The following is a 21,559-nucleotide window of genomic DNA, read 5'->3' as shown; positions in this document are numbered from 1 at the left end:
TCTCTCTCTCTCTCTCTCTCTCTCTCTCTCTCTCTCTCTCTCTCTCTCTCTCTCTCTCTCTCTCTCTCTCTCTCTCTCTCTCTCTCTCTCTCTCCTCTCTCTCTCTCTCTCTCTCTCTCTCTCTGTAGACTACAGTCATGGATAGATGGGTCTACTGTAGGTGTGTTAGGTCTAGTGAGGGTAGACTACAGTCATGGATAGATGGGTCTACTGTAGGTGTGTTAGGTCTAGTGAGGGTAGACTACAGTCATGGATAGATAGGTCTACTGTAGGTGTGTTAGGTCTAGTGAGGGTAGACTACAGTCATGGATAGATAGGTCTAGTGAGGGTAGACTACAGTCATGGATAGATGGGTCTACTGTAGGTGTGTTAGGTCTAGTGAGGGTAGACTACAGTCATGGATACATAGGTCTACTGTAGGTGTGTTAGGTCTAGTGAGGGTAGACTACAGTCATGGATAGATAGGTCTAGTGAGGGTAGACTACAGTCATGGATAGATGGGTCTACTGTAGGTGTGTTAGGTCTAGTGAGGGTAGACTACAGTCATGGATAGATGGGTCTACTGTAGGTGTGTTAGGTCTAGTGAGGGTAGACTACAGTCATGGATAGATGGGTCTACTGTAGGTGTGTTAGGTCTAGTGAGGGTAGACTACAGTCATGGATAGATAGGTCTACTGTAGGTGTGTTAGGTCTAGTGAGGGTAGACTACAGTCATGGATAGATAGGTCTAGTGAGGGTAGACTACAGTCATGGATAGATGGGTCTACTGTAGGTGTGTTAGGTCTAGTGAGGGTAGACTACAGTCATGGATACATAGGTCTACTGTAGGTGTGTTAGGTCTAGTGAGGGTAGACTACAGTCATGGATAGATAGGTCTAGTGAGGGTAGACTACAGTCATGGATAGATGGGTCTACTGTAGGTGTGTTAGGTCTAGTGAGGGTAGACTACAGTCATGGATAGATGGGTCTACTGTAGGTGTGTTAGGTCTAGTGAGGGTAGACTACAGTCATGGATAGATAGGTCTAGTGAGGGTAGACTACAGTCATGGATAGATATGTCTACTGTAGGTGTGTTAGGACTATTGAGGGTTGGGAGGGTAGACTGCAGTCATGCTGGTGTTTATTGATTGCTGCACTGCCCACATTGTTTGTTGTAAGGCTGGTTTGTTGTAAGGCTGGTTTGTTGTAGGGCTGGTTTGTTGTAGGGCTGGTTTGTTGTAGGGCTGGTTTGTTGTAGGGCTGGTTTGTTGTAGGGCTGGTTTGTTGTAAGGCTGGTTTGTTGTAAGGCTGGTTTGTTGTAAGGCTGGTTTGTTGAAAGGCTGGTTTGTTGTAGGGCTGGTTTGTTGTAAGGCTGGTTTGTTGTAAGGCTGGTCTGTTGTAAGGCTGGTTTGTTGTAAGGCTGGTCTGTTGTAAGGCTGGTTTGTTGTAAGGCTGGTTTGTTGTGGGGCTGGTTTGTTGTAGGGCTGGTTTGTTGTAAGGCTGGTTTGTTGTAAGGCTGGTTTGTTGTAGGGCTGGTTTGTTGTAGGGCTGGTTTGTTGTAAGGCTGGTTTGTTGTAGGGCTGGTTTGTTGTAAGGCTGGTTTGTTGTAGGGCTGGTTTGTTGTAAGGCTGGTTTGTTGTAGGGCTGGTTTGTTGTAAGGCTGGTTTGTTGTAGGGCTGGTTTGCTGTAAGGCTGGTTTGTTGTAGGGCTGGTTTGTTGTAGGACTGGTTTGTTGTAGGGCTGGTATGTTTGTAGGGCTGGTTTGTTGTAGGGCTGGTTTGTTGTAGGGCTGGTTTGTTGTAGGGCTGGTTTGTTGTGAGGCTGGTTTGTTGTAAGGCTGGTTTGTTGTAGGGCTGGTTTGTTGTAGGGCTGGTTTGTTGTAAGGCTGGTTTGTTGTAAGGCTGGTTTGTTGTAGGGCTGGTTTGTTGTAGGGCTGGTTTGTTGTAGGGCTGGTTTGTTGTAGGGCTGGTTTGTTGTAGGGCTGGTTTGTTGTAAGGCTGGTTTGTTGTAAGGCTGGTTTGTTGTAAAGCTGGTCTGTTGTAAGGCTGGTTTGTTGTAAGGCTGGTTTGTTGTAAAGCTGGTCTGTTGTAAGGCTGGTCTGTTGTAAGGCTGGTTTGTTGTAAAGCTGGTTTGTTGTAAGGCTGGTTTGTTGTAAGGCTGGTTTGTTGTAGGGCTGGTTTGTTGTAGGGCTGGTTTGTTGTAGGGCTGGTTTGTTGTAGGGCTGGTTTGTTGTAGGGCTGGTTTGTTGTTGGGCTGGTTTGTTGTGGGGCTGGTTTGTTGTAGGGCTGGTTTGTTGTTAGGCTGGTTTGTTGTAAGGCTGGTTTGTTGTAAGGCTGGTTTGTTGTAAGGCTGGTTTGTTGTGGGGCTGGTTTGTTGTGGGGCTGGTTTGTTGTTGGGCTGGTTTGTTGTAAGGCTGGTTTGTTGTAGGGCTGGTTTGTTGTAAGGCTGGTTTGTTGTAGGGCTGCATGATATGGGCAAAATATCTAACAACGATTTTTGTAGCAAATATTGTGATTTTACTTGCGATTCTAGATCAGAATACTTAGGAAAACTGTTGGAATCCTAGAAAAATACAATGATCATTTACATTTTATGGTTGGAATTAGAGGTCGACCGATTATGATTTTTCAAAGCCGATACCGATTAATCGGCCGATTTATATATATATATATATATATATGTATATATATATATATATATATATATATATATATATATATATATATATATATATATATATATATATATATATATATATTTGTAATAATGACAATTACAACAATACTGAATGAACAATGAACACTTTTTTATTTTAACACAATATAATACATAAATAAAATCAATTTAGTCTCAAATAAATAATGAAACATGTTCAATTTGGTTTAAATAATGGAAAAACAAAGTGTTGGAGAAGAAAGTAAAAGTGCAAAATGTGCCATGTAAGAAAGCTAACGTTTAAGTTCCTTGCTCAGAACATGAGAACATATGAAAGCTGGTGGTTCCTTTTAACATGAGTCTTCAATATTCCCAGGTAGAAGTTTTAGGTTGTAGTTATTATAGGACTATTTCTCTCTATACCATTTGTATTTCATAGACCTTTTGACTATTGGATGTTTTTATAGGCGCTATAGTATTGCCAGCCTAATCTCAGGAGTTGATAGGCTTGAAGTCATAAACAGCGCTGTGCTTGAAGCATTGCTAAGAGCTGCTGGCAAACACAGGAAAGTGCTGTTTGAATGAATGCTTACGAGCCTGCTGCTGACTACCACCGCTCAGTCAGACTGCTCTATCAAATATCAAATCATAGACTTAATTATATTAAACACACAGAAATACAAGCCTTAGGTCATTAATATGGTCAAATCGGAAACTAATTTCGAAAACAACGTTTATTCTTTCAGTGAAATACGGAACCGTTTCATATTTTATCGAACGGGTGGCAACCTTCAAAGTTATGTCATAATTATGTAAAATTCTGGCAAATTAATTACGGTCTTTGTTGGGAAGAAATGGTCTTCACACAGTTTGCAACGAGCCAGGCGGCCCAAACTGCTGCATATACCCTGACTCTGCTTACACTGAACGCAAGAGAAGTGACACAATTTCCCTAGTTAATATTGCCTGCTAACATGCATTTCTTTTAACTAAATATGCAGGTTTAAAAATATATACTTCTGTGTATTGATTTTAAGGAAGGCATTGATGTTTATGGTTAGGTACATTTCGTGCAACGATTGTGCTTTTTTCACGAATGCCCTTTTGTTAAATCATCACCCGTTTGGCGAAGTTGAAGTAGGCTGTGATTCGATGATAAATTAACAGGCACCGCTTTGATTAAATGCAACGCAGGACAAGCTAGTTAACCTAGTAATATCATCAACCGTGTGTAGTTAACTAGTGGTTATGTGAAGATTGATTGTTTTTTATAAGATAAGTTTAATGCTAGCTAGCAACTTAACTTGGCTCCTTGCTGCCACAAGGTCCTTTTGACGCTGCACTTGCGTAACAGGTGGTGAGCCTGCCACGCAGTTTCCTCGTGGATTGCAATGTAATCGGCCATAATCGGCGTCCAAAAAGGCCGATTACCGATTGTAATGAAAACTTGAAATCGGCCCTAATTAATCGGGCCATTCGGTCGACCTCTAGTTGGAATAAAGTAGGAATGCAGTTTTGTTGGCATGACAACGGATGGAAAAGTAAAGAACCGAGTTGAGAGTAGGAACCAAAGTGTTGGTCAGTGTTTCCCATGGGACCCTAATTAGATTTAAATTGATAGATACATTAAGACAAAGATTTTAAAATATTTATCTCCTTTTCCTCTCTGATTTAAGAAAAATCTGTTGCACAAACAATGCTGATATACTCCACTGCTGGTACCAGCCTGTTTTAGAGCAAAAGTTTGCTTGCAAGTGTAACAGTGTAGGTTCCGTCCCTCTCTTCGCCCCAACCTGGGGTTCGAACCAGGGACCCTCTGCACACATCAACAACTGACACCCCACGAAGCATCGTTACCCATCGCGCCACAAAAGCCGCGGCCCTTGCAACGCAAGGGGAAACCCTACTTCAAGTCTCAGAGCAAGTGACGTCACTGATTGAAATGCTATTAGCGCGCACCACCGCTAACTAACTAGCCATTTCACATCGGTTACACAAGATTTGCCCAATCTCAGTGGATATAGCTAGCTAGCGATTAGCATTAGAGGCTAACAACACTAATTTTAGGCACATTTACAGCTTGCTAAAACAGAGAGCAAGTTACACAAACAAATATTTTAATATAGAAAACGTGGATTTATATGAAGAAGCAAAGTAGAAAGCTGCGTCGTTCTTGTTTGGAAAAACTCTGTTGTTTGGTCAATACAGGCAGAGTGAATCTGGAGCACGAGGAACTTCCTGCTTGAGTGCCAGGGGGCAGGGCTTGGTGTGAGTGGCAGGGGGAGGGGCTTGGTGTGAGTGGCAGGGGGCAGGGCTTGGTGTGAGTGGCAGGGGGAGGGGCTTGGTGTGAGTGGCAGGGGGAGGGGCTTGGTGTGAGTGGGAAGATGAGAGAAGGAGAGAGACAGATGGCTTAGTGGCGTTTCAAAATATCGCAGACTCTTGCGATATGGATATTGCGCATGTTCATATCACATATCCTTATTGCAAATAGGATGAATCATGCAGCCCTAGTTTGTTGTTTTGAAAGCTGTCTACGCACAGCAGCGTATCCACACAGCAGCGTATCCACACAGCAGCATAGCCACACAGCAGCATAGCCACACAGTAGCATAGCCACACAGCAGGGTAGCCACACAGCAGGGTAGCCACACAGCAGCGTAGCCACACAGCAGCGTAGCCACACAGCAGCGTAGCCACACAGCAGTGTAGCCACACAACAGCATAGCCACACAGCAGCATAGCCACACAGCAGCATAACCACACAGCAGCATAGCAGCATAACCACACAGCAGCATAGCAGCATAGCCACACAGCAGCATAGCCACACAGCAGCGTAGCCACACAGCAGCATAGCCACACAGCAGCATAACCACACAGCAGCATAGCAGCATAGCCACACAGCAGCATAACCACACAGCAGCATAACCACACAGCAGCATAGCAGCATAGCCACACAGCAGCATAACCACACAGCAGCATAGCAGCATAACCACACAGCAGCGTAGCAGCATAGCCACACAGCAGCGTAGCCACACAGCAGCATAGCCACACAGCAGCATAGCAGCATAGCCACACAGCAGCGTAGCCACACAGCAGCGTAGCCACACAGCAGCGTAGCCACACAGCAGCATAGCCACACAGCAGCATAGCAGCATAGCCACACAGCAGCATAGCCACACAGCAGCATAGCAGCATAGCCACACAGCAGCATAACCACACAGCAGCATAGCCACACAGCAGCATAGCAGCATATCCACACAGCAGCATAACCACAGAGCAGCATAGCCACACAGCAGCATAGCAGCATAGCCACACAGCAGCATAGCAGCATAGCCACACAGCAGCATAGCCACACAGCAGTGTGTAACAGTCACGCTCATTATCGTGTTTGCGCATGCACATGTACACACAGCTCTGCTTATACTGAGCAATCCGTGGAGAAGGGCCTTGGGTCAGTGACCAAGAACTCGATAGTCACAATGACAGAGTTCTAGAGTTCCACTGTGGAGATGAGAGAACCTTCCAGAAGGACAACCATCTCTGCAGCACTCCACCAACCAAGCCTTTATCTGCAGAGAAGAATGGGAGCAAACGTCATACCGAAGGAGACTCGAGTGTCGCGTTCACTGTCCTCAAATCCCCCGTCATAAATCAGCCAAGGCGCAGCGTGCCGGTAATTCCACATCCTTTATTAGAAGATAAACCGAACAAAACAATAAACAGGATAAACAGAAATAAACGTGTCGCAACTGTGGCGGACACAAAACACTCACAGAAAGAATAATTACCCACAAACACAGGTGAGGGAAAGGCTGCCTAAGTATGATTCCCAATCAGAGACAACGATAGACAGCTGGCTCTGATTGGAAACCATACTCGGCCAAAACAAAGAAATAGAATGACATAGAATGCCCACCCCCACATCACAGCCTGACCTAACCAAAATAGAGGAAATAAAACGTCTCTCTCAGGTCAGGGCGTGACATCGATGCTGTAATCGCTGCTAACGTTGCTTCAACAAAGTACTGAGTAAAGGGTCTGAATACTTCTGTAAATGTGTGTATAGATTGATGAGGGTAAAATAGTTTTTTGTTTTTAGAATAAGGCTGGAACCCCCTAACAAAATGTGGAAAAAGTCTGAATAGTTTCCGAAGGCACTGTATATAACGGATTAGACTATAGACAGACACAGTGGGTTTATTCATGATTCCTGCGGCCTATATTACTGGACGTCACCAGGCTCACACACACACAAACTAGAGAGGCAAGACAGCCACAGGAAAAAGAGGAGAGAGAGAGGGAGCAGAGGAGGGAAGGAGAGGGAGCAGAGGAGGGAAGGAGAGGGAAGACAGCCACAGGAAAAAGAGGAGAGAGAGAGAGAGGGAGCAGAGGAGGGAAGGAGAGAGGAAGACAGCCACAGGAAAAAGAGGAGAGAGGAATCCAGATGTTCAGGGTGTCAGAGAGAGAGAGAGAGAGAGATGGGACTGAGGTATGGAGAGAGAGAGAGAGAGAGAGAGAGAGCGAAGGAGAGAGAGAGAGAGATGGGACTGAGGTATGGAGAGAGAGAGAGAGAGAGCGAAGGAGAGAGAGAGAGAGAGCGAAAGAGAGAGAGAGAGAGAGATGGGACTGAGGTGTGGAGAGAGAGAGAGATGGGACTGAGGTGTGGAGAGAGAGAGAGAGAGAGCGAAGGAGAGAGAGAGAGAGATGGGACTGAGGTATGGAGAGAGAGAGACAGAGAGACAGAGAGAGAGAGACAGAGAGAGAGAGAGAGAGAGACAGAGAGACAGAGAGAGAGAGACAGAGAGAGAGAGAAAGACTTAACAAACCACTAAATAGCTAAACCCACTACTCCTCTCCTTCTCTCTCAAGCTGTTTATGCTCTTTCATTTTCTGACTTCTCTCTCCTCTCCTCTCTTTTTCCTCATGACTCATTGTAGACAGAAACACATTTGAAAAAAAAATGTTTTTCTTGGGACCAAGTCAGTCACACAAATCAACAGCAGTAAAGGAAATGCTTACTGCCCTTTTGTAAGAGCGAAGCATGTGTCTTTGAGTTGGTAGAAGCTCGACTAATTCGTTTATCCACCATTCAGTTTAGTGGACTATTAGTTGTGTGTCCTTTAAAGGGGACATTTCATTAGGAACGTCTCTCGTCGCCCATCATTTCATTAGGAACGTCTCTCGTCGCCCATCATTTCATTAGGAACGTCTCTCGTTGCCCATCATTTCATTAGGAACGTCTCTCGTTGCCCATCATTTCATTAGGAACGTCTCTTGTTGCCCATCATTTCATTAGGGAACGTCTCTCGTCGCCCATCATTTCATTAGGAACGTCTCTCGTTGCCCATCATTTCATTAGGAACGTCTCTCGTTGCCCATCATTTCATTAGAGAACGTCTCTCGTTGCCCATCATTTCATTAGGAACGTCTCTCGTTGCCCATCATTTCATTAGGAACGTCTCTCGTTGCCCATCATTTCATTAGGAACGTCTCTCGTTGCCCATAATTTCATTAGGAACGTCTCTCGTTGCCCATCATTTCATTAGGAACGTCTCTCGTTGCCCATCATTTCATTAGGAACGTCTCTCGTCGTCCATCATTTCATTAGGAACGTCTCTCGTCGCCCATCATTTCATTAGGAACGTCTCTCGTTGCCCATCATTTCATTAGGAACGTCTCTCGTCGCCCATCATTTCATTAGGAACGTCTCTCGTTGCCCATCATTTCATTAGGAACGTCTCTCGTTGCCCATCATTTCATTAGGAACGTCTCTCGTTGCCCATCATTTCATTAGGAGCGTCTCTCGTTGCCCATCATTTCATTAGGGAACGTCTCTCGTTGCCCATAATTTCATTAGGAACGTCTCTCGTTGCCCATCATTTCATTAGGAACGTCTCTCGTTGCCCATCATTTCATTAGGAGCGTCTCTCGTTGCCCATCATTTCATTAGGAACGTCTCTCGTTGCCCATCATTTCATTAGGAACGTCTCTCGTTGCCCATCATTTCATTAGGAACGTCTCTCGTTGCCCATCATTTCATTAGGGAACGTCTCTCGTTGCCCATCATGTCAATGTCTTGTAGCCTTGTATTTATGAAGCCAACATGTTGATACCAAGTACAGTCTTTATTGGACTGAATAATGACCATAATACAGTCTTTATTGGACTGGATAATGACCATAATACAGTCTTTATTGGACTGGATAATGACTGTAATACAGTCTTTATTGGACTGGATAATGATTATAATAAAGCCTTTATTGGACTGGATAATGACTATAATACAGTCTTTATTGGACTGGATAATGACCATAATACAGTCTTTATTGGACTAGATAATGACCATAATACAGTCTTTATTGGACTGGATAATGATTATAATACAGTCTTTATTGGACTGGATAATGACTATAATACAGTCTTTATTGGACTGGATAATGACCATAATAAAGTCTTTATTGGACTGGATAATGACCATAATACAGTCTTTATTGGACTGGATAATGACCATAATACAGTCTTTATTGGACTGGATAATGACCATAATAAAGTCTTTATTGGACTGGATAATGACCATAATACAGTCTTTATTGGACTGGATAATGACCATAATACAGTCTTTATTGGACTGGATAATGACCATAATAAAGTCTTTATTGGACTGGATAATGACCATAATAAAGTCTTTATTGGACTGGATAATGACCATAATAAAGTCTTTATTGGACTGGATAATGACTATAATACAGTCTTTATTGGACTGGATAATGACTATAATACAGTCTTTATTGGACTGGATAATGATTATAATACAGTCTTTATTGGACTGGATAATGATTATAATAAAGTCTTTATTGGACTGGATAATGACTATAATAAAGTCTTTATTGGACTGGATAATGACCATAATACGGTCTTTATTGGACTGGATAATGACTATAATACAGTCTTTATTGGACTGGATAATGACCATAATACAGTCTTTATTGGACTGGATAATGACTAAAATACAGTCTTTATTGGACTGGATAATGACTATAATACAGTCTTTATTGGACTGGATAATGATTATAATACAGTCTTTATTGGACTGGATAATGATTATAATAAAGTCTTTATTGGACTGGATAATGACCATAATAAAGTCTTTATTGGACTGGATAATGACCATAATAAAGTCTTTATTGGACTGGATAATGACCATAATACAGTCTTTATTGGACTGGATAATGACCATAATAACTGTGTTGTTTCCCTCCAGACATCCAGGGGAAGAGTGATGTCATCCCAAGCTCTTCATCCTCATCGTTGTCAACGGTAACGACAGCGGAGGCCGAACCCGCGACCCCGACAACGGAGGACAGCACCACCCCCCCACGCACCCAGATAACAGTGGCCAAGAAACAGCAGTGGGCCAAACTGGCCTCCACACCCAGAGATCCGACACCCAGCACAGAGGGCTCTCACAGCCTGCTCTACAGGGCTTGTGACTCGGATAGCAGCTCAGGAAAGGCCCAGGTCTCAACCTCCAAACAGGCCTGGAGCCAGAAGACGTTAGTGGAGGCCGGGCTGGACAACAGGAAGTTTGACGATTTAGACTGGGAGCATCAGGGACAATGTAGCACCTCCTTCTATGAACCTCCTCCCCTTGTCCACACCGTAGTCCCAGAGCTCACCAACCCTACAGGAGGTTACGCTGAGATCTGTCTCTCCTCCTGTATGGTGAAGTCCTCGGGGTCAGGGGCCTATCTCCAGACCCTGGACAGGAGCAGCCGAGCCTGGGTACTGTCCACAGGAAAGAGCCAGGCTGCGGACGAGTCCTACTCGCGTCCAGGCCTCCACCCTAACTGCTTCACTGAGCCGAGGCAACGCACAGAAGGAGAGAACGACATCTGGTACAATCCTATACCAGAGGAGGAGGACGTGTTGCGTGGAATCGGAGGTTTAGGACGTTTAAGAGGAGGAGGAGGAGGAGGTGGAGGAGGAGCAGGTGGAGGAGGAGGAGGAGGTGGAGGAGGAGGAGGAGGAGGTGGAGGAGGTGGAGGAGGAGGAGGAGGTGGAGGAGGAGGAGGAGGAGGAGGTGGAGGAGGTGGAGGAGGAGGAGGTGGAGGAGGAGGAGGAGGAGGAGGTGGAGGAGGTGGAGGAAAGGGAGGAGGAGGAGGTGGGAGAGGAGGAGGGGGTGTTAGGTTAGACAGTGAGAACCCATGGAGGAGGAGGGAGGCAGAGGGGCTGTCAGAGACCTTGAGGGATCCCCAGATGAGGAGCCAGCGGCGGGCAGGGATGGTGGTGAGCCCTGGCACCGGTGGAGGTGGAGGGGCCTCCCGTTTAGAGCGTCATGCCACCCAGAACCAGTGGCCTTCAGGTGGCTCCAGCCCGGACGGCGCCCATCAGACCAAAGCCATCACATTAGACGGCTCAGCCTGCAGTAGGAGAGACCGAGACGGAGACAGCCCAGGTAAGTACATACTGTAGAACGAGCTACTGTAGCCTCATGATTCATATGATACAGGTCGTCACCTACAGATAACTACTGTAGCTATATGACATCTCTCTCCATCCCTCTCTTCCTCTCCATTCCCCTCCTCTCTCAGATGTAATTCAACAGATCCAGAGTGAGGAACTGCAGTCTTTCGGGGTTGCAGGTGGAGAAGGGGGTGTGTCCAGCTCCGGAGGGGGTGTGTCAGTTCCCTCAGACAGCCCCGGGGCCCAGAAGAAAGGAGGCGTGGCCAGCAGCATGATGGACAGGATCAAATCCCCAGGAATGGTCCGGAAATCCCTATCCATGAAGATGAAGAAACTCCCCGAACTTCGCCGTAAACTCAGCCTGCGTTCCTCACGCTCCCATCGCCACGGGAAGGAGGGGACGGGCCGAGGAGGAGAGGGGACATCACCCCCAAACGTCCGTAAGGAGCAGTCCAACGAGGTGATCAGCAGGTACCACCTGGACACTTCGGCCCCGGCGAGACCGCAACGCCGCTCCTCCAGGGGACGTTCCTCTGCGGCCGGTAAAGGGGGCTACCTAAGCGACGGAGACTCGCCTGAGCTGCTGCCCAAACAGGGCCAGGGCGGACCAGGGGGACCCTCCTCGGACCACAACACCCCTCTTCCACCCCTCCGCTCCACCCACCGCTCCAGCCAGGAGGGAGTGACCATGACGTCTGACCTGAGCTCGTTCAGAGTCTACAGCTCGTCCGACCAGCCACGGTGCGCCCAGCGCGTCTCCGGCCTGCTCACGGTGCATCTCGTTGGGGTGGAGAAACTTCTGAGGTCCCCTAAACAGGACGCCAGTAAGGAGGTGTTCTGTGCCATCCAGGTGATTTTGAATAAAGTATCTCTGTCCGTCCGTCCGTCCGTCCGTCTACAATGTATTTAGAATCATTGAGAATAAACACAAAACAGCGTAACTTTATTTTCCGTGGTGTTCATCAGGTGGATGGTGTAACCAGGGCCCGTACCGGCCTGCTAACCTCCAGGGGGGGCTCTCTGCCCCTCAACCACACCTTTAACCTGGAGTTGGAGAGGGCCAGGCTGCTGAAACTGGTGGTGCTCACCCCTTACTACCCAGGGTCTGAGACCTCCGCCACCGTGAAGGGCAGTGACTCCACAGCAGCGGCCAGGAACAGGGTCTGCTGTCTGGGGGCTGTGTCCATACCCCCTCTGTTCAAAGGTAGGAGCGCCAGAGAGTTTAAAAGTCATTATGAACGTAGTAGGTGAAGTTCTATATCGGGTCTGTTGTTATTGTACCATCCACTTCACTGTTGCTTGGCAATGTGAGGGTGGAGCAGAAGGGTTTTTCATACCAGTTGGATTTTATTTTGTCTGAAGGCATCTTAGCTAATCTACTTCCTGATCTTCTTTTGGAATCACTCTGTCAATCAACTGTATTTGTCCTTCTCTTGTTCATTTCCCCCCTTCTGTCTCTCTCCTTCCTCTTCTGTCCCTCTCCCTCCCCATTCTGCTATCTCTTCTGTCCCTCTCCTGCCCTTTCTGCTATCTCTTCTGTCTCTCTCCTCCCCCATTCTGCTATCTCTTCTGTCCCTCTCCTCCCCCTTTCTGCTATCTCTTCTGTCCCTCTCCTCCCCCATTCTGCTATCTCTTCTGTCCCTCTCCTCCCCCATTCTGCTATCTCTTCTGTCCCTCTCCTTCCCCAGCCTCTCGGTCTCAGCAGATATGCGTTAGGTTAGAGCCCAGGGGTCTACTGTACGTGAAGCTGACCCTGCTGGAGCAGTGGGAGCCCCCCGACCCTCGACCCTGCCACCTCAACCCCCCCATGGTGTTTGGAGTGGAGCTGCGCCACCTGGTGGACAAGGAGAACACTGCTGCCCCCGTTCCTCTGCTCATACAGAAGAGTGTGGCTGAGATCCAGAAGAGAGGACTGAGGGTTAGTTAGTTTACAGCACAATGTTTCATACACAGGGCAACAACCCCACCTCATTTACACTGTTTCATACACAGGACAATAACCCCACCTCATTTACACTGTTTCATACACAGGACAATAACCCCACCTCATTTACACTGTTTCATACACAGGACAATAACCCCACCTCATTTACACTGTTTCATAAACAGGACAATAACCCCACCTCATTTACACTGTTTCATACACAGGACAATAACCCCACCTCATTTACACTGTTTCATACACAGGACAATAACCCCACCTCATTTACACTGTTTCATACAGAGGACAACAACCCACTTGTAATTTCCACAGATATGTACTCTATAGATGTCAGTGTTGATGTGTCTCATGTCTGTAGGTACTGGGTCTGTGGTTCATGTATGATTCATTCACGGTTCTGTCTGTCTGTCTGTCTGTCTGTCTGTCTGTCTGCCTGTCTGTCTGCCTGTCTTGTCTGTCTGTCTGCCTGTCTGTCTGCCTGTCTTGTCTGTCTGCCTGTCTGTCTCCCTGTCTGTCTCCCTGCCTGCGTGTCTGTCTGTCTGTCTGTCTGTCTGTCTCCCTGTCTGTCTCCCTGTCTGTCTGCCTGCCTGCCTGCCTGTCTGCCTGCCTGCCTGCCTGCCTGCCTGTCTGTCTGTCTGTCTGTCTGTCTGTCTGTCTGTCTGTCTGTCTGTCTGTCTGTCTGTCTGTCTGTCTTGTGTCTGTCTGCCTGTCTGTCTGTCTGTCTCCCTGCCTGCCTGTCTGTCTGTCTGTCTGTCTGTCTGTCTGTCTGTCTGTCTTGTGTCTGTCTGCCTGTCTGTCTCCCTGTCTGTCTGTCTCCCTGCCTGTCTGCCTGTCTGCCTGTCTGTCTGTCTGTCTGTCTGTCTGTCTGTCTGTCTGTCTGTCTGTCTGTCTGTCTGTCTGTCTGTCTGTCTGTCTGTAGGTGGTGGGTCTGTACCGTCTGTGTGGTTCAGCTGCAGTGAAGAAGGAACTGAGAGACGCGTTTGAAAGGGACAGCGCTGCTGTCAGCCTGAAAGAAGACCTCTATCCTGATATCAACGTCATCACAGGTCAGTCCCCCCTATCCCCCCTACACCAGTCTCTATCAGCAGTAAGGGACCTGCATCATTTTCACTTATTTGTTTGTGTTTAATTGGCTAAATAAAAATTAAATTGTATTCGTCACAATGCTTCGTTAACAACAGTGATGTTGTACACCGAGGAACTTGAAGCTCTCGACCCGCTCCAACTACAGCCCCCTCAATGTGAATTGGGGTGTGCTCGGCCCTCCGTTTTGCTATAGTCCACAATCAGCTCCTTTGTCTTGCCGATGCACCCCTGAGAGACCCCCATGTTGAAGGTCAGTGTGGCGGATGTGTTTTTGTCTACCCTCACCACCTGGGGGCGTCCCATCAGGAAGACCAGGATCCAGTTGCAGAGGGAGGTGTTTAGTCCCAGGGTCCTTACTTTAGTGATGAGCTTTGAGGGCACTATGGTGTTGAATGCTGGGCTGTAGTCAATGAACAGTATTCTCACATAGGTGTTCCTGTTGTCCAGGTGGGAAAGGGCAGTGTGGAGTGCAATAGAGATTGCGCCATCTGTGGATCTGTTGGGGCGGTATGCAAATTGGAGTGGGTCTAGGGTTTCCGGGATGATGGTGCTGATGTGAGCCATGACCAGCCTTTCAAAGAATTTCATGACTACATATGTTTGCTAAGGAGCGATAGTCATTTAGACAGGTTACCATGGCGTTCTTGGGTCTGCTTGAAACATGTAGGTATTACAGACTGGGTCAGGGAGAGGTTGAAAATGTCAGTGAAGACACTTGCCAGCTGGTCAGCACATGCTCTGAGTACGAGTCCTGGTAATCCGTCTGGCCCTTCGGCCTTGTGAATGTTAACGGGTTTAAAGGTCTTACACACATCGGCTACGGAGAGTGTGATCACACAGTCGTCCGGAACAGCTGGTGCTCTCTCGCATGGTTCAGTGTTGCTTTCCTCTAAGAAAGTTTAGAAGGCATTTAGCTCATCTGGTAGGATCGTGTCACTGGGCAGCTCGCGCCTGGGGTTCCCTTTGTAATCCGTGATGGTTTGCAAGCCCTGCCACATCTGGCGAGCGTCAGAGCCAGTGTAGTAGGATTCGATCTTAGTTCTGTATTGACTCTTTACTTGTGTTGGATTCTGGTTTAAACTTGGAACATTGTTATCCAAGAGACATGATACATCAGAAGTAAGACTATAGTTTCTGAGGGGTGATAGAGACTGGTTGTTACATCAGAAGTTAATGGTTATCTGTAAGAGCCAGATGGCTTTACCCCATCAGTACATCTTCCTGTGGAACCATCATACAGTTGAAGTCGGAAGTTTACATACACCTTAGCCAAATACATTTAAACTCAGTTTTTCACAATTCCTGACATTTAATCCAAGTAAAAATTCCCTGTTTTAGGTTAGTTAGGATCACCACTTTATTTTAAGAATGTGAAATGTCAGAATAATAGTTGAGAGAATTATTTATTTCAGCTTTTATTTCTTTAATCATATTCCCAGGGGGTCAGAAGATTACATACACTCAATTAGTATTTGGTAGCATTGCTTTTAAATGGTTTAACTTGGGTCAAATGTTTTGGGTAGCCTTCCACATGCTTCCCACAATAAGTTGGGTGAATTTTGGCCCATTCCTCTTGACAGAGCTGGTGTAACTGAGTCAGGTTTGTAGGCCTCCTTGCTCGCACACACTTTTTCAGTTCTGCCCACACATTTTCTATAGGATTGAGGTCAGGGCTTTGTGATGGCCACTTCAATACCTTGACTTTGTTGTCCTTAAGCCATTTTGCCACAACTTTGGAAGTATGCTTGGGGTCATTGTCCATTTGGAAGAGCCATTTGTTACCAAACTTTAACTTCCTGACTGATGTCTTGAGATGTTGCTTCAATATATCCACATCATTTTCCTACCGCATGATGCCATCTACTTTGTGAAGTGCACCAGTCCCTCCTGCAGCAAAGCACCCCCACAACATGATGCTGCCACCCCCGTGCTTCACGGTTGGGATGGTGTTCTTCGGCTTGCAAGCCTCCCCCTTTTTCCTCCAAACATAACGATGGTCATTATGGCCAAACAGTTCTATTTTTGTTTCATCAGACCAGAGGACATTTCTCCAAAAAGTACGATCCCCATGTGCGGTTGCAAACCGTAATCTGGCTTTTTTATGGCGGTTTTGGAGCAGTGTCTTCTCCCTTGCTGAGCTGCCTTTCAGATTATGTCGATATAGGACTCGTTTTTACTGTGGATATAGATACTTTTGTACCTGTTTCCTCCAGCATCTTCACAAGGTCTTTGCTGTTGTTCTGGGAATGATTTGCACTTTTTGCACCAAAGTACGTTGTCACGCCCTGACCAGGTGAACTCTTCTATTTTGGTCAGGGTGTGGCATTTCTATAGTTTATTTTCTATGTTTTTGGTATAGCCTTGCTTTGGGGCGTATTTCTATGTTGGGTTATGTCGATTCCCAATCAGAGACAGCTGTCGCTAGTTGCCTCTGATTGGGGAATCATATTTAAGTTCCTTTTCCCCCATGATGTTTGTGGGTTGTTGCCTCTTTTGTTTGAGCAAGTTAACGTTTCGTCTATTCTTTGTCTGTTTTGGTAACGTGTTTATTTGTGTCTAAATAAACATGTGTTCGCTCCCAGCTGCGTTTTGGTCCGCTTCCTTATCACCCGACGACGAGCGTTACATACGTTCATCTCTAGGAGACAACGCATCTCCTTCCTGAGCGGTATGACGGCTGCGTGGTCCCATGGTGTTTATACTTGCGTACTATTGTTTGTACAGATGAACATGGTACCTTAAGGCATTTGGAAATTGCTCCCAAGGATGAACCAGACTTGTGGAGGTCTACAAAAAAAAATAAATCTGAGGTCTTGGCTGATTTCTTTAGATTTTCCCATGATGTCAAGCAAAGAGGCACTGAGTTCGAAGGTAGGCCTTGAAATACATCCATAGGTACACCTCCAATTGACTCAAATGATGTCAATTAGCCTATCAGAAGCTTCTAAAGCCATGACATCATTTTCTGGAATGTTCCAAGCTGTTTAAAGGCACAGTCAACTTAGTGTATGTAAACTTCTGACCCACTGGAATTGTGATAGAGTGAATTATAAGTGAAATAATCTGTCTGTAAACAATTGTTGGAAAAATTACTTGTGTCATGCACAAAGTAGATGTCCTAACCGACTTGCCAAAACTATAGTTTGTTAACAAGAAATGTGTAGAGTGTTTGAAAAACGAGTTTTAATGACTTCAACCTAAGTGTATGTAAACTTCCGACTTCAACTGTAAATACACCCCACTTTGGGTGAAGTCTCCTCCTCATCACTAAACAGTGCATCATTATTGCCTGGCAGGGAGCTGAGTGATATGGGCCTTAAACGGTTCCTCCCCTTATCAGTACTGTTACATGTGATCTCAGCCCCTCCCAAGCTTCCTTATGGCTCCCCTCATGTCTCTATTATACCCAATGGAGAATACTACCCCCCCCCTAATGGTGAACACTACCCCCCCCCCCCCAATGGCGAATACTACACCCCCCCCCCTAATGGTGAATACTACCCCCCCCCTAATGGTGAACACTACACCCCCCCCCCTAATGGTGAATACTACCCCCCCCCTAATGGTGAACACTACACCCCCCCCCCCAATGGTGAATAAATTGGACTATATATACACTAGCGGTGGTGGAAACGTGTTTGTCTGAATGCAGCTGTATTGACCCTCTGGGAAGAATTAAACTTGGTTTAAGCTTTCATAATGTCCGTTGAGTGTTTTACTCTGAGAATTAGATGAATGAAAAAGAAAACCGCACACTGCTTTTGATATTATCACTGATCTTTAATAAGCTTTACGTATCGGCCTCACGGTCTTCATCAGAGCTTTACGTATCGGCCTCACGGCCTTCATCAGAGCTTTACGTATCGGCCTCACGGCCTTCATCAGAGCTTTACGTATCGGCTTCACGGTCTTCATCAGAGCTTTACGTGTCGGCCTCACGGCCTTCATCAGAGCTTTACGTATCGACCTCACGGCCTTCGCCAGAGCTTTACGTATCGGCCTCACGGCCTTCATCAGAGCTTTACGTATCGGCCTCACGGCCTTCATCAAAGCTTTACGTATCGGCCTCACGGCCTTCATCAGAGCTTTACGTATCGGCCTCACGGCCTTCATCAGAGCTTTACGTATCGGCCTCACAGCCTTCGCCAGAGCTTTACGTATCGGCCTCACGGCCTTCATCAGAGCTTTACGTATCGGCCTCACGGCCTTCATCAAAGCTTTACGTATCGGCCTCGAGGCCTTAGTCAGAGCTTTACGTATCGGCCTCACGGCCTTCATCAAAGCTTTACGTATCGGCCTCGAGGCCTTAGTCAGAGCTTTACGTATCGGCCTCACGGCCTTCGTCAGAGCTTTACGTATCGGCCTCACGGCCTTCATCAGAGCTTTACGTATCGGCCTCACGGCCTTCGTCAGAGCTTTTGTGAATTAAAAAAAATAATTGTCCCCTTATGTGGCCCCACCCAAATCCGCTCCACGCATGAACAAGGGGTTGGAGGCAAAGGAAAAACAAATAAGTGCTACCAAATATAACAATATGCATTTCATAAATAAATGACTCTGAGAATTAGAACATAACACCTGTTTGATGGTTTGTCGGAGGGCGTAGCAGCATTCTGTTAACAGACGGTGCATTAGGAAAGTATTCAGACCCCTTGATGTTACAGCCTTTTCCTAAAATAGATTCAAAAAAAAAAATCCCTCATCAATCTACACACAATACCCCATAATGACATCACAATACCCCATAATGACATCACAATACCCCATAATGACATCACAATACCCCATAATGACATCACAATACCCCATAATGACACCACAATACCCCATAATGACATCACAATACCCCATAATGACATCACTATACCCCATAATGACATCACAATACCCCATAATGACACCACAATACCCCATAATGACATCACTATACCCCATAATGACATCACAATACCCCATAATGACATCACTATACCCCATAATGACATCACAATACCCCATAATGACTTACCCCATAATGACATCACAATACCCCATAATGACATCACAATACCCCATAATGACATCACAATACCCCATAATGACATCACTATACCCCATAATGACATCACTATACCCCATAATGACTTACCCCATAATGACATCACAATACCCCATAATGACATCACAATACCCCATAATGACATCACTATACCCCATAATGACTTACCCCATAATGACATCACAATACCCCATAATGACATCACAATACCCCATAATGACACCACAATACCCCATAATGACATCACTATACCCCATAATGACATCACAATACCCCATAATGACATCACTATACCCCATAATGACATCACAATACCCCATAATGACTTACCCCATAATGACATCACAATACCCCATAATGACATCACAATACCCCATAATGACATCACAATACCCCATAATGACATCACTATACCCCATAATGACATCACTATACCCCATAATGACTTACCCCATAATGACATCACAATACCCCATAATGACATCACAATACCCCATAATGACATCACAATACCCCATAATGACATCACAATACCCCATAATGACATCACTATACCCCATAATGACTTACCCCATAATGACATCACAATACCCCATAATGACATCACAATACCCCATAATGACATCACAATACCCCATAATGACATCACTATACCCCATAATGACATCACTATACCCCATAATGACTTACCCCATAATGACATCACAATACCCCATAATGACATCACAATACCCCATAATGACATCACAATACCCCATAATGACATCACTATACCCCATAATGACAAAGCAAAAACATGTTGTTAAAAAAAAACAACTGAAATATTACATTTACATAAGTATTCAGACCCTTTACTCAGAACTTTGTTGAAGCAACTTTGGCAGCGATTACAGCCTCGAGTCTTCTTGGGTATGACACTATAAGCCTGGCACACCTGTATTTGAGGAGTTTCTCCCATTCTCCACTCAAGCTTTGTCAGGTTGGATGGGGAGCTTCGCTGCACAGCTGTTTTAAGGTCTCTCCAGAGATGTTCGATCAGGTTCAAGTCCGGGCTCAGGCTGGGCCACTCAAGGACATTCAGAGACTTGTCCCGAAGCCACTCCTGCGTTGTTTTGGCTGAGTGCTTAGGGTCGTTGTCCTGTTGGAAGGTGAACCTTCGTTCCAGTCTGAGGTCTTGAGTGCTCTGGAGTAGGTTTTCATCAAGGATCTCTCTGTACTTTGCTCCGTTCATCTTTCCCTTGATCCTGACTAGTCTCCCAGTCCCTGCCACTGAAAAACCTTCCTACAGCATGATGCTGCCACCGCCATGCTTCACCGTAGGGATGGTGCCAGGTTTCCTCCAGACGTGGCGGTTGGCATTCAGGCCAAAGGGTTCAATCTTGGTTTCATCAGACCAGAGAATCTTGTTTCTCATGGTCTGAGAGTCTTTAGGTGCCTTTTGGTATTGAGTATTTTATATTTTATTAGGATCCCTACTCTTCCTGGGGTCCACACAAAATATGAAACATGGCACAATACAGAACGTTAATGAGACAAGAACAGCTCAAGGACAGAACCAAATATATATATATATATATATTTTTTTTTAAATATACATTTAAATTTAAATATTTAATGCATTTCAAAATCATGTCCAATCAATTGCATTTACCACAAATGGACTCCAATCAAGTTGTAGAAACATCTCTAGGACGATCAATGGAAACAGGATGCACCTGAGCTCAATTTATAGTCTCATAGCAAAGGGTCTGAATACTTATGTAAATAAGGTATTTCTGTTTAATTTTTAATAAATGTGCAAAAGAAAAATACACTTTTTTTTTCGCTTTGTCATGGGGTATTGTGATGTCATTATGGGGTATTGTGATGTCATTATGGGGTATTGTGATGTCATTATGGGGTATTGTGATGTCATTATGGGGTATTGTGATGTCATTATGGGGTATTGTGATGTCATTATGGGGGTATTACGTGTAGATTGATGAGGAAAACAAACAATTTAATCCGTTTTAGAAAAAGGCTGTAATGTAACAAAATGTGGAAAAATGTCAACGGGTCTAAATACTTTCCAAATGCACTGTATGACCCCGAAGGGATCTGTTCTTGCCATTTGTAGTCTATGACATTTCATATTTATATACTGTATGACCCCCGAAGGGATCTGTCTTGCCATTTGTAGTCTTATGATATTTCATATTTATATACTGTATGATAATTTTACACCAAGTAATTTGGATGTAGTGAACTACTTGTTCAAAAGTAAATGTAGTTCAGTAAACTGTATTTTTCTTAAGGCTTAACTTCTTCCAGTGTGAAGTAATTGGTAGGTCGAAAAACTATATTTCCAGAATAACTTCCCCGACTCTGCTGACACCAACTTATAAAACATACCTGTA

At 45.5% G+C, this 21,559-nt stretch overlaps 1 protein-coding gene across 1 annotated transcript in view; it reads left to right on the top strand.

Moving 5' to 3' along the window:
• The window catches only part of LOC115190099 (rho GTPase-activating protein SYDE1), a 44,983-nt gene that overhangs the window by 10,117 nt on the left and 13,307 nt on the right, over positions 1-21,559 (top strand). The window contains exons 2-7 of the mRNA XM_029748574.1: positions 9,896-10,609; positions 10,808-11,089; positions 11,226-11,947; positions 12,064-12,301; positions 12,786-13,015; positions 13,959-14,085. Coding sequence (XP_029604434.1) covers positions 9,896-10,609; positions 10,808-11,089; positions 11,226-11,947; positions 12,064-12,301; positions 12,786-13,015; positions 13,959-14,085 — 2,313 coding nt within the window. The remainder of the gene's footprint in view (positions 1-9,895; positions 10,610-10,807; positions 11,090-11,225; positions 11,948-12,063; positions 12,302-12,785; positions 13,016-13,958; positions 14,086-21,559) is intronic.

Source organism: Salmo trutta, unplaced genomic scaffold (assembly GCF_901001165.1).
Source record: "Salmo trutta unplaced genomic scaffold, fSalTru1.1, whole genome shotgun sequence".
NCBI lineage: Eukaryota > Metazoa > Chordata > Actinopteri > Salmoniformes > Salmonidae > Salmo > Salmo trutta.
This window is presented reverse-complemented; position numbering and strand designations above follow the sequence as displayed.